General features: G+C 46.5%; 1 protein-coding gene across 8 annotated transcripts in view; it reads right to left on the reverse strand.

Moving 5' to 3' along the window:
- ano5a (anoctamin 5a) overlaps nucleotides 1-14,437 on the reverse strand; it is a 263,256-nt gene that overhangs the window by 157,205 nt on the left and 91,614 nt on the right. For 5 of the 8 annotated variants that reach the window (XM_070899709.1, XM_070899712.1, XM_070899708.1 and 2 more), the window contains one exon: nucleotides 13,848-13,889. The exons of the other annotated variants lie outside the window; for them this stretch is intronic. In XM_070899709.1, the coding sequence (XP_070755810.1) occupies nucleotides 13,848-13,889 (42 nt within the window). The remainder of the gene's footprint in view (nucleotides 1-13,847; nucleotides 13,890-14,437) is intronic. 8 annotated transcript variants of the gene reach the window in all.

Below are 14,437 nucleotides of genomic sequence, written 5' to 3' on the forward strand. Positions count from 1 at the left end.
AGGCACGCTCAGAGGACTATGTTTAATTCTTATACAGCTGCTTTCTATTGCCTGTAGATTTTCCACATTCCACTTCCTACCACATTGGCACAGCACAGCCAGCTTCCAAGGGCTTAGCTGTAGCCAGGGTACCTGAATGGTAAGAGAGTTTTACCACAACTGGCACTAGAAGGGTTAAAAATCAAATGGATACAAATAAATATATGAGCATATGAACAACGACGGACAGGTGAAGACCATCTGGTCCATCGAGGCTGTCCCACACAATCGCAATACCTTGTGTATCACAACTTATACACTCCACCCCACCCGAAAATCATGTGATCTCCTGGGAGAGAAAAACAGATAAAAAAAACCCAGGCCAATTTGTGAAATTCCTCTCCAACCCAGCTAGGCGATTGAAACTAGTCCAGATCATCACTCTGGCCTTAATGATTAGGAATACACGTCTGTTTTTATTCTATTCATTTTGAGTTGCCTTTTCAATATTTTTTCCAGTGAACAGCAGATCACAGATGCCAATGGCGGAGGAGTGATTTACTGGACTACAAATTAATTTGCTTAAAACCACTGAAGGAAGCAATAAATTACAATTTGTTTGTTCAGTCTCAATTGAATTGAAATGCCACCTAAATAAGAGGTTAACACATAAATAGGAACTTCCCACTGCGAAAGGGAATAGATAACAATGTATTCACACATTCTCAGTAGATTTGCCCAGTCAATAATATCTACACTATTGTTAAACTGCAAAAGCAGAAACCATTGAAGAAAGGCCTTTGCCCCAACCCTCTGTGAGAAGGTACAAGAATGGTGGCATAAAGGGGGCGGGCGAGACGTAAAAGGCCGGAGCCATAGGAACACAGAGCTCTAGGGCTGGAGGAGGTATTAGAGACGGGGCAGGGCCATGAAGGAATTTTAAATTTAAGGCATTGGGAGACAATGTAGGTCAATGAGCACTGGGGTATGGGTGAGCAGAACTTGGTGTAGGATAGAATCTGGTTAGAGTTTGGGATGAGCTGAAGTTTATGGAGGGTGAACTATGGGATGCCGCCAGGGGAGCATTCGAACAGCGGACTCTAGAGGTGACAAAGGCATGGAGGAGGATTTCAACAATGGAAAGGCTGAAGCAGGGACATTAATATGGAGGTGTCTTCGCGATGGAGAGGATATAGGGTCAAAAGCTCAGCCTGTGGTCAAACATCATCATCATAGGCAGTCCCTTGAAATCGAGGACGACTTACTTCCACTCTAAAAGTGAGTTCTCAGGTGGCTGTACAGTCCAATGCAGGAATTACAGTTTCTGTCATAGGTGGGGCAGACAGTGGTTGAAGGAAAGGGTGAATGGGGAGCCTGGTATGCTGCAAGCTCCTTCCGCTGTCTGGGCACCAAGTATATGTGAGCAGTCTAGTTGAAACTGAGACAGTGGCTGATGAGGGAGATGGAATCGGTGGTGAGGGTATGAAATTTGTTTTGTGGGCTGAAGATAATGGCTTTGGTGTTCCCAATGTTTAACTGGAACAAATTGTGAGTTATCCAGGAGTGGATGTTGGAAAAGCAATCTGGCAGCACAGAAGTCGAGGAGGGGTTGAGACAGGTGGTGAAGAAGGGGAGCTGGATGTCATCAGCATACATCTGGAGCCTGATGTCATGTCTTCAGATGATGTTGCCAAAGGGCAATTTGATGAGCAAAAGCAGGGTTTATGAGGAGTGCTGTGATGATGACAGTTTTGACAGGGTGGGGGACAGAATCTGAGAAGAAGGAAGCATTTTACAATGTCAGCTAGCATGAGGACCAGGAACGCAGTCGGTCACCATTAAAAGCTGTAACTGCCTCCAGGAAAGCATTGGGAAGACCACAGCCATCGTCTATGGCTCCTGCCACAAACGTCATACCGTTGGCCTCCTTCCTTGTCCTTGGACTGAACCAGAGGGCAGAAACAAGGGCAGCAGGCACATGGGAGTACCATTACCTACAAGTTCCTCTCCATGTTACACAGCATCCTGACTTGGAAATATATTGCCGTTCCTTCATCGAAGCTTGGTCAAAATCTTGGAACTCTCTCCCTAACAGCACCGTGCGAGTACCTTCACCACACAGACTACAGTGGTTCAAGGCGGTGGTTCTAAGGGGCAATTATGGATGGGCAATAAATGCTGGCCTTGCCAGCAACGCCCACATCCCGGAACTAATCATTAAAAAAATGTAACATTGCCTGTCTACACCCCTACTTCAATCCATTGGCTGCTGAAATCCTGTTCCAATGTTCTTCTGGCTGGCGTCACATTCCCACCTTCAGTAAACTTTCAATAAACTCTGCTGGCCAAATCCTATCACGTGCTAAGTCCATTCAACCATTATCCTTGTCCTACTACTTTGCTTCCTGCTACCCCAAAGCCCCAAATTTAAGATGCTAATCTTTGACTGGGATTTTGTCACCTCGGCAAGTCTGGGCCGGGCAATGTCAGGGGAGGATCTCAGTCCTGCCGTTGGCTCCATCCCGCTGCCTAAAATTCATTTATGTTGATAGGGCTTGTTAAGCCCACCCAGCGTGATTCACGGCCCAATTAGAGAAAGTGGATCTGGTGACATCAATCATGATGAGTCATCAGCCGGTTTCCTTAAGGGACCATGGCCACCTTACTTTTGACAGTTGTACTGCCAGTGTGCTGCAAACACTGACAATGACTGCACAGAGGTGCACGGCTGCACCCCAGGTCTCCCATGACTCCCTCCATATCCTTATGGAGGGAGTCACAGCACGCAGGGAGGCCCTCTTACCTTCCCATGGACGGAAGAGACCTCCCCAGAAGACCACCGCAGCCTGGTTGCACGTAGCAGAGGAGGTCGTCAGGAGTACCTGGGGGTGGTGGCGCAAATCTTTCAATGATCTCATCAGATTACAAAATATTAGTACAAAGCCTCTCCTGTGCCTCTCATCACATCCCCATCACTCTGCCTTCGCTACCCGACTCACACCAACTTCCCTTGCACCTCCACCTATCTCTCTCTATCTACATTATCACATTCTCATCTCACTAGCCACCCCTCACTCACCCTCATCCTAATGCAATCATACCAACTAACAACACGCATGGGTAGCCACTTGGGTTTCTGTTAATGTGCTGTCAAACATTGAAACTTTTATTTTCAACACTTTCTGATCTTAGACATATTTGTGTGCACCTTTGGAAATGGTTTAGTGAGTTGCAGTGAATGGTGAGACATAAAAGGTACCCCCCACAACGGTGGTGAATGTGAAAGGAATGGCTTGGACATTGTAGGGATGCTTTATGGCATTGGTGTGGGGTGGCGCCAACTTGGTGCATCATGTGGCTGCCAGGGTGTACAGCATCAAGTAGAGTAAATCTGGCCATGGTGAGGCCATCCCTGGCCTCCTGGGCAGCAATGTGCTCGGGTGCTGATGCCCTCTGTCATGTATGGCATCAGGTGATTGCGGAGAAGGTTGGTGCTGTTGGTGCTGGGGGCTGATCATGGTCAGATTCTGAGGACCAAGGTGAGAGAGTATAAAGGGCACCCTTGTTGATGGAATAGATGGCAATTGAAGTAGAGAGGACAGAAGCATTCTGTCAATGGTGAGAGAGTTCTTCCAATGAGGTAAGAGTGGATGGAAAGTAGAAAGTGGAAGCCTGCAGAATCTGTGCTGGAAATAGACTGAGACACAGCTTGTGGCTGAGGAAAGTGATGATCGGTCAGGTGTCAGCTTTTACTGAACATCTGAAGCGGTCAAGTAATCAGTTGGAGCAATGATTCCTGCCTCAGGTTGATAGACGTGGTCCCGAACAGGGTGGTACCCGTGGCCATGAAGTTGAAGCCAAAACGTTATTTTAAAAAGCCTATTAAGCTTCTGTTAAGTATAATGGGTTTAATTGGGTCGCCTGCCTGTTGGATCTGCTCAGCGCTGACAGACCCGACATTGGGAAAGGCGTGTTGACAACGGGTTCTCGACCCACTGTCAAAAACAAAATACTTTCCCACCTGATCCGCCAGCAATTCCGTCTGCTAACACCCTGGAAAAAAAAAATCAGCCTGTGTGTTTAAATCCCTCCTTAGCCTTGCCCTTCTCCATCTCCAATAATATAAACGCATCTCAAAATCCACATTCTGCGACTGAAACCTCGCATTTAACCCCCTTTTTGCCACACCATTGTCAGAAATGTGTCAGCTGCTTAGGCCCCACGCTCTGGTATTTTCTCCCTAAACCGCTCCGCCTCCTTCTCTTTTTTAGAACCTTCCTTTAAATCCTCTTGTTTGACCAAGCTATTGATCACCCCTCCTAATCTTTCCATCTTTGGCTTGGCATCTAATTTTCTCCTCCAGTTTCTGTGAAGCACATCGAGATCTTTTTCTACATTGAAGTTGCTTTATAAATGCAAGCTGTTGTTCTTCAACAAAAATCAAACACCAACCAGGAAGGTGAAGCTGATGAACATTTTTCTGGAAATATTTGCATCAGAAGCTGGTGTGGGCTGATTGAAGTTTCAACCAGAGCTAAAGTGGAGCCAAAGCTGACAAATTTCAGGTCTTCAGTCGATAACTTCTCAGTTTCATTGGCATCAATTGCTCCCGTAAGTGGAGCCCACATCTTTTACATTCTGGAGTTGCCTCACATTGCCCGGTATCTACTTATATGAAAGTGTAACTCGGGGTTGGCAACAATCCATCCCCCTTAACACATGAACTGGATAACGGAACACTCTCATGCCCACTTCTCCAATCTTTCAACAGGTGGGATTAATGAACATTGGGAAAACAATGTCAACCGCAAATCAAGAAGATGGCTTATATTGCAGAATACACATGACTGAACAAAAGCACTTGCAACACCTCCCATAACCCCACTGTTTACTTATTTCCTTCAGCTGGTGTTCCGCCACAGGGACAAATACAAGGCATCGTGGCAACACCCTCGCTCCAAACACTGGCACCTGCTTGACTATGTCATCGTCCGAGCCATGACAGGAGCGGACGACTGCTGGACGGACCACCGCATAATCCGATCCATCTTCGACATCAACATAGCCCCAAAGTGGAGAGGACAGCAGAAGCAGTGCCGCAAAAAAGTCAATGCCAGGGCACTTAAAGACCCAGCTAAGAGAGCCCTGTACAGCCAGCGCCTCACAGCTAACCTGGCGTGCCTTGATGACCCTGAGATACAGAATGCCCACAGCGCTTGGTCTGCCTTCCAGGCCTCCATAACCAGTGACTGCGAAGAGACACTTGGTCACTCAACCAGAAAGCACCAAGTCTGGTTTGATGAGAATGATCAGGAGATCCAAGAACTAATAGATCGCAAGCGCAGAGTATTTCTGAGCCTTAAGCAACAACCCAACTCGGGAGCAGCAAAACAACATTACAGGCGGCTCAAGGCTGAGGTCCAACAAAATGCCCGGGACCTAAAGAACAGGTGGTGGATGGAGAAAGCACAGGAGATACAATAATTGGCCGACAGCCATGATATGCGAGGATTCTTCATTGCAGTCAAGGCCACCTACAGTCCAAACACCCAAGGCCCCACCCCACTGCTGGCCAAGAGTGGGGAAACACTCATCAAGGACACCGAGACAGTCTGGGCCCGCTGGAAGGAGCACTTCGAAAATCTCCTCAATCGAGCCTCTGCCTTTGACTCGCGTGTTCTCGACTCCATCCCGCAGTATTCGACCCACCACCACCTCAGTGAAACCCCAACATTGCACGAGATAGGAAAAGCCATAAAGACAGCTCAAGAACAACAAGGCTACAGGAGCGGATGTAATCCCTGCTGAGGCGCTAAAGTACGACGGAGAGGCGCTGTTGGCGCGGATACATGACCTAATCTCTCTCATTTGGAGGGAGGAGAGCATGCCGGGAGATCTCAGAGATGCAGTGATCCTGACCATCTTTAAAAAAGGGGAGCAGTCCGACTGTGGCAGCCACAAAGGAATCTGCCTGCTATCAGCCACTGGGAAAGTTGTCGCTAGAGTTCTCCTCAACCGTCTTCTCCCTGTGGCTGAGGAGCTCCTCCCGGAGTCACAGTGCGGATTTCGTCCCCTACGGGAGACAACAGACATGATCTTTGCAGCGCGACAGCTGCAGGAAAAATGCAGGGAGCAGTGCCAGCCCTTATACATGGCCTTCTTCGATCTTACAAAGGTTTTTGACACTGTCAACCGCGAGGGCCTATTGAGCGTCCTCCTCAGTTTCGGATGCCCCCAAACCCTTCGCCTGCTCCACAACGACATGCAGGCCGTGATCCTTACCAACGGATTCATTACAGACCCAATCCACATCTGGATCGGGGTCAAACAGGGCTGTGTCATCGCCCCAACCCTCTTCTCAATCTTAGTCGCTGCCATGTTCCACCTCACAGTCAACAAGCTCCCCGCTAGAGTGGAACTAAACTACAGGACCAATGGGAAGCTGTTCAACCTTCACCACCTTGAGGCCAGGTCCAAGACCACCCCAACCTCTGTCGTTGAGCTACAGTACGCGCACAATGCCTGCGTCTGTGCACATTCAGAGGCTGAGCTCCAGGATATAGTCGACGTATTTACTGAGGCATATGAAAGCATGGGCCTTACGCTAAACAGCCGTAAGACAAGAGTCCTCCACCAGCCTGCCCTCGCCACGCAGCACTGCCCCCAAGTCATCAAGATCCACGGCACGGCCATACCTTGGGAGCTTCTTATCAACAAAAGCAGACAGTGGAGAGATTCAACACCGCCTCCAATGCGCCAGTGAAGCCTTCAAGTGCCTGAGGAAAAGTGTGTTCGAAGACGAGGCCCTCAAATCTACCACCAAGCTCATGCTCTACAGGGCTCTGGTAATACCCGCCCGCCTGTAGTAATACCCGCCCTCCTGAATGGCGGTGCAGGCGCGAAGCGCCGAATGGTCAGAGACATGGACCATGTACAGTAGACACCTCAAGTTTGGTCACCTGCCCTAATTTCTCCTTGTGTGGCTCGGTGTCAAATTTTTAATTTCATAATACTCCTGTGAAGCGCCTTAAATATAAGTTATTGTTGCAGTAGAAGCTGACCTGAAGGAAATCATCATCATCATCATAGGCAGTCCCTCGGAATCAATGAAGACTTCCTTCCACTCATAGATTGAGTCTTAGGTGGCTGAACAGTCCAATACAAGAGCCACAGTCCCTGCCACAGGTGGGACAGACAGTCGTTGAGGGTAAGGGAGGGTGTGACAGGTTTGCCGTGCGTTCCTTCCACTGCCTGAGCTTGTTTACTGCGATAGGACTTGAGGCGCTCAGCGTCCTCCCGGATGCACTTCCTCCACTCAGAGCTGGAGAAGTACCATCAACGATATCTCCGGAAGATCCTACAAATCCCCTGGGAGGACAGACGCACCAACATTAGCGTCCTCAACCAGGCCAACATCTCCAGCATTGAAGCGCTGACCACACTTGATCAGCTCTGCTGGGCAGGCCACATGTGTCTGGCATGCCGACAGAGACTTCCAAAGCAAGTGCTCTACTTGGAACTCCTTCATGGCAAACGAGCAGAGTGTGGACAGAGGAAACGTTACGAGGACACCCTCAAAGCCTCCCTGATAAAGTGCGGCATCCCCACCGACACCTGAGAGTCCCTGGCCAAAGACCGCCCTGAGTGGAGGAAGTGCATCCGGGAGGACGCTGAGCGCCTCGAGTCCTATCGCAGTAAACAAGCTCAGGCAGTGGAAGGAACGCACGGCAAACCTGTCACACCCTCCCTTACCCTCAACGACTGTCTGTCCCACCTGAGGCAGGGACTATGGCTCTCGTATTGGACTGTTCAGCCACCTAAGACTCAATCTATGAGTGGAAGGAAGTCTTCATTGATTCCGAGGGACTGCCTATGATGATGATGATGATTTCCTTCAGGTCAGCTTCTACTGCAACAATAACTTATATTTATATAGCATCTTGAACATAGTGAAACGTCCCAAGGTGCTTCACAGGAGTATTATGAAATTAAAAATTTGACACCGAGCCACACAAGGAGAAATTAGGGCAGGTGACCAAACGCTTGGTCAAAGAGGTATGTTTTAAGGAGCGCTTCTTGAAGGAGGAAAGAGGTACAGAAGCAGAGAGGAGTAGGCTGGGAGTTCCAGAGCTTGGGGCCAAGGCAACAGAAGGCAGACCACCAATTGGTAGCGATTGTTATCGTGGATACTCAAGTGGGCAGAATTAGAGGAGCGCAGACATCTCAGGGGGGTTGTGGGGTTGGAGGAGATTACAGAGATAGTAGGGGCGAGGCCATGGAGAGATTTGAAAACAAGAAGGAGAATTTTGAAATCGAGTCATTGCTTAACCGTTCTAGCTGCATCTTAATTCCCAGCCCGATCCATAACCTACTACTTTGGTTCCTGCTTTTGTTGCGCCTGACTGACCTTGAATATTGGTATTTCTCACCTTTTTGTTAATTCTGACTAATTTAGCGACTACCCCTGCTGAGCTTACATAAAATCGAGTCATCTCCATCAGCATAGATGTGAATGATCACCAATATGTCCAAACTAGCTTTCATTGTATGAAGTACGCTAGTTCAGACACCGTGGGGCTGGATTTTTGGTTTTTTGGGCGAAAACATAAACGATACGTGAAAATTACCGTTTGCTGCGTTACCGATTTTAGGCCGAACTTTCAGCCGTTGGGGTCTGCGCCAGGGCTGTATCACAAAGGGAGGCATTGCACAACTATTCGCGGCACAAAAAGCGATCCTCGCCAACTTTAGTGCGGGGTCGGGAGTGCTGCGAGAGAGGCCTTGGGAGGGGAAAAAATTTCAAAAAACATTACCAAGACTTTAACTTACCTATTTTGCAGGTTTTCTAACTTACCGCTGAAGGCAGGGCTGCACCGACAGGTTTTACCCATCGCTGTTCTGGCTCGCGTACGGGTTGGGTGATTGGCGAAATTCGGACCGTAACGCAATCCGAGCCGTTACACGTCCGCCGCAGCTCTCACTGGCGGCCGCAAACAAGGAGCCGAGGATCGCGCCTGGGCTTTGCAACCGGGTTTTCGCCGTGGAAGGTCAAAACAGGGCGAAAACCCGGCTGCAAACCTCTCGAAAATCCAGCCCCAAGTCTGAATCTTAATCTACATCCCCTAGTCCTGCTGTTATGTGAACTTAGCTCCTTGAGAGCTGTTTAACTGAATAGCATTTTAACATATACTATACCATGGTGGCATAATCAGAAACTGAAAAACATTACAAATCAAACTAGTCGTACTGATCACACACAAAGCAGGGTATCCACAACACAGGACCCTAGTACAACTCAGACTAGTTTCAGTTGCAGATGATATCATACAAGTTGGATTCTCTTTTCTGAGTAAACACATGGGGCCATATTTGCAAATTAAGGACAACAAAAGAAATTAGGGAAATGCAGCAGAAACCTTTTTACTAAAAGGGTGGCAAGTATGTGGAACAGATTACTGCATGGTGGTGGAACAAGAAACCTTAATGGGTTTCAAGGAGGAACTAGATAGGTTCTTGTCAAATGGGTTGTTAGAAATGCACCAAGGGAATAGTGTGGATAGATGGGCTGGATTGACCGAAGGTCATCTCCTGCCTGAAACTGTTACTATGGGCCCTACTTTGCCCAACCCCTTCTTCCGGCGCACTTACCTTAAGTGCACTGACTTTTCGCGCTGGAAAAAAGGGGCCTCATCCTGGCTGCTCTTCCGAGTCCCCGGAGTCCCGGCGTGGCGTGCATTCTGAAGTGGGGGGGGCGGAGTAACAGGCCAGCGGTGAAAACAGTGCCGGCACCTGCCCTCCCAGCTTGTCCTGCGGGCTGTGAGCAGGACCCGATGCTCGCCACACCCTATCCCCGGCCAAGTGGCCTCCCATACCGGCTGGCTGACCGGCTGAGTTCCCGGGCGAGGTAGGACTTCGGTTTTATTTTTTATTTATTGGTTGTGCTTGAGAGTTTTGATTGCAGGTGGGGAGAGAGGAAGGGGAGAAAGAGAGAAAAAGAGCGTTTGGGGAGGGGGGGGGAGAAGAAAATGTGTTTTGGGGGGCGGGGGGGGCGGAAGAAAGAGTGTTTTGTATACCAGCATCTCTCTCTCTCTCTCTGGCTACACCCTCCTCCCCCCCACCCCCTTCCTCCCCAGTGACATCGCGGCCAGCAGCTCACATTTCTCCAGTCGCTCTGTGTAATGGCCCCCCCCCTCCCCCAGTGACATCGCGGCAGGATTTCCTTCATTTTTATTAGTATTTTAATTGTTTGAGCTTTTCCTTGCAATGTTTGATGCTTGGTTGTTGAGGTCCTCTCCAGTTCCCTTCTCTCCCCTATCCTTGCCCTAATGTCTGCCGAATGCGCGCTGCTTTTTCTTCACTGCCCGCAATGTTTTTCAGAGCTGGTCATATACGCTGCCGTAATTCGATTTGGAGTAAGTTTTTGCTGGCCAAAGTGGCATAAATGTCCAAAACTGGCGTAAGTGTCTGGTGACGCCCCCTTTTGAAAAAAAACTGAACTAAAAAAAAATCATATCTAACTGACTTACTCTGTAACAAATTTTTTGGGGAAAATGGCATTTTTTTTTAAACTTACGCCAGAAAAAACAACTTGCTCCAAAAAAAAAAATTGATGCAAGTCATGGCCAAAGTTGGACCCTATGTTAGGCGAGTTAGTAAACAAATCCAAATTTATGTACTGCAGGAAGTTAGGCCCTTCTCCAAGGAGTTTGCTTCCACTCCAGAGTCAAGTGCCCTACCTCTCGATGCAGACTATATTTACACAATTTCAGAGTTGGTGTGAAGCGAAACTATTGCTTTGCATTGACACTACATCGTCATCAGGTTTTGAATATTGATCCCCGTGTCTGTGGAGGCTCCCCTGTCTGACATTCTTGGGCAAAAACAAGAAAACATTATCCCTCCCTCACCTTTAACCTCCAATGTCTCACCCTCCATTGAAACCACTCTCATCTCTTTCCAGGTTATCAATACCATTATGGTCTGTGCTCCACTGAAGCTTCGTCTTTTGTTCTTTCCAAGATCCAAATAGATCATCCCACTTCCTCCTCCCTATGTCCTCAATGTGCTGAAATCGAGACAGGCTGGTGGAATGGGCGGGCAGGTGGCAGATGAAGTTTAATGCAGAAAAGTGTGAAGTCATAAATTTTGGTAGGCAGAATGAGGAGTGTACAATCTAAAGTGTACAATCCTAAATGGGGTATATGTGCACAAATTGTTGAAGGTGGCAGGGCAGGTTGAGAAAGTGGTTAAAAAACCAGCCGGAATCCTGGGCTTTATAAATAGAATCATAGAGTACAAAGCAAGGAAGTTAAGATGAACCTTTTGTAAAACACTGGTTCAACCTCAACTGGAGTATTGTGACTAATTCTGGGCACCACACTTTAGGAAGGATGAGAAGGCCTTTAGAGAGGGTGCAGAAAAAATTTACAAGAATGGTTCCAGTGATGAGGGATTTCAGTTAGATATGTGGATAGACTAGAAAAGCTGAGGTTGCACTCCTTATAGCAGAGAAGATTGAGAGGAGATTTGATAGAGGTGTTCAAAATCATGAGGGGTCTAGATAGAGAGAAACTGTTCCCATTGGCAGGAGGGTCGAGAACCAGAGGACACAGGTTTAAGGTGATTGGCAGAAGAACCAAAGGTGACATGAGGGAAAACCTTTTTACACAGCAAGTGGTTATGATCTGGAATGCACCTTCTGAAAGGATGGTGGAGGCAGATTCAATTGTGGCTTTCGAAAGGGAATTGGATAAGTACCTGAAGAAAAAAAAAATTGCAGGGCTACAGGAAAAGGCGGGAAGTGGGTCTAGCTGAAGTGTTCTTGCAGAGAGCAGACATGGGTTCAATGGGCCGAATGGCCTCCTTCTGTGCTATAACAATTCTTTGCATTTCAATTGCCTCTAAATTAATCATTCCAGGACTTCAAACGTCAGTGCTCCTCATTTCCATTAGATTTTCCTTCCGTCTACAAAGCTTCAAGCTTTTAATATTCAAGTATGGGGTTACCTAATCCCTACATACCGGTTTATCTAATTTTTTCTTCTGCTCTCTTTTCATCCCTGCTGATGTGCTACATCATTGACCATGGACCTACATTTAACGTTCTTAAATTATATATTTTTTTAAATTATAAAAATAGTTAATGAAGGTATTTTCCATTGACAGAAATGGCAAACAATCAGAAGCCAGTTTATCTGACTCCTCTAAACTCGAAGAAACACATTCACAATAACAGAGGCTAATTTCTTCATCGAACACTTCTGGCGAGAAGGGACATTTGCACAGGATGCTCATCGGGAAATTGTGTGCCCTCACTTTCCATCCATTAATGTAAACGGATGGAAAATCAAGGTCTGCTGGCTAACAATTTCCTGAATAGAGCCCGCTGTGAGCATTCAATCGGAGGGACAATCAGCCTTTGCATTCACAGGTTTGTAGAGCTGTTGCATTGTGAGTGCCTTAGCCAGTCACATGATGTCCACAAGGTTCAATAAAACTCCAGTCAGTTGGGTCTAGGTCATCCACGATGAGGCATGCAGTTGTGAGCCTAGTAGATGAACTGGTAATGTGTAGTATGATTGTTAAACCTTTGTTAATAAGCCAACTAGTTCTCAAAAGCAGTGTGTTGCTAGGAATGCTGAGGCAAAGAATCCATGAAGCAAATACATTACACCAACTTTGATTCAAAATAGTTCCTCTGCAACAATCTATTTCCGTAATGCTGCCTGGTAATTCCATCAATTCTACTTCACATTCAATTTCTGAATGAGAAATGTGTTTGCATACTGAGTACCCCTCTCCCCGAGCATGCTCAGTCGCACATTACAGTTTTTGCCACACGCAATTCAGCACATATAACACACACTCGTAATGCACTCTTGCCCACCTCCAGTGATGGTTGCATATAAGCATGGCTGGTTTTCTGGCCCACTGTCCAGTGAAAAATCATGTGCATTTTTAAAAAAAAAAACAATAAAAGCTGCCGAGAAAGGTTTGCATTGAATGCACACACTCTTATAAAGCACCCCATCGCCCAGCACAATATTGAAAAGGTATCAGGCAGTTTTGTAATCGTTCCCGTTAGGTTGTCTGGTAAAATGATCATTCGTCAAACATGCGGATACAATTGTTCTGGGCTAAAGCAATTTGCACCAGTTTCAAGGTATTATTTGGTGTGCAGATTATTACAATAGGCTGACAAAACTTTGCAATAGCATTCTGCTCCTCGGGTTAAATGGCACGATAACTGTAAGTGAAACTCCCAGCCAATGCAAGCTCCATATCATTTTACAGCAAAATAACCTCTAATCAGTGCCCAATGAAGGAATTTCAAAAGACACATAAATGGATAAATGGATGAATAGAAAACATGGGTTTACCCACACACCACTAATTTGGGACCACATTAAATCATAACACAGGTCTGTCAAAAGTACCTGAATAGTTCTACATAAATTTAATCATTTTGTAATTCTTAATTGCATTCTCAAAGTTTCAATTTTCCCTGCAGTGAAACACAGCAATACAATCAGGTCATCAAGCCTGTTCAAGAAGCTTTTCTGTCCATACAAAAATCAAGTTAGCCTCCAGGAAATGCGACAGAATTAATGGTGTTCTGCAATATCCTGACCTCACCATTTGAAATGAATGAAGTATTATAGTGCAACTGACAAACCCAGTCAGAGCATCTCCAGTTAGGAAATCATTCACTCAATTGGTCAATTTGGAACAAGAAGTATTTCCATTGTTAAAAATGAAACTAATCTTTTGAGGATTAGAGGATACACTGCTGCTGGTGTATGCGGGCAACTGCAGACTCCAAGCCACTGTTATTGTTTCAACACTACGAGTGCTTTATCATACAGTACCCGGAAACGGTTTTTCACGAAGAGCGCATGTTTTCTCTGCATCTGCGGAGTAACCACCAAAAAGTAAAAATAGTGCAATACTGACAGTAAAAGGCATCAGACATGTGTATGAATTCATTAGCAGTCCCAGTACTATTCCATTATCCATAATGTATCCAGATAAGGGCAGCACTGTATATGATGCTGGCTGGGCGCTGGACTCTTGACTGGCATTCAAAGCTCACCTGCCTTGGTCAAACAGGTCTCGCCAGTGTTATGCCCGACTATCCCATGACAAACTATTTGAAGGGAAAGAGGGGGGGGGGAGAACAGGAACAAGACTTTCAAGAAGAGCACATTCAGTGTGAGTCCACCTCTTGCTGACTACTTGAGGACCATGAGTGACAGAAGTACATATCTCCCAGTCAGCTAAAGAAATAGGAAATAATATAACAAAATACTATATGAAAACATACTGTAGCAGTAAACAGCAATACTGCATGTCATACAATTATTCTACTGTACAAGAACAAGAAACCAGAATTAAATGTTTTGATGTACATAAAGTTGTACAATGTGAAACACTTACTTGACTGTTGTATAAATTTAAT

This window comes from Pristiophorus japonicus, chromosome 14, assembly GCF_044704955.1.
Source record: "Pristiophorus japonicus isolate sPriJap1 chromosome 14, sPriJap1.hap1, whole genome shotgun sequence".
Classification (NCBI taxonomy): domain Eukaryota; kingdom Metazoa; phylum Chordata; class Chondrichthyes; family Pristiophoridae; genus Pristiophorus; species Pristiophorus japonicus.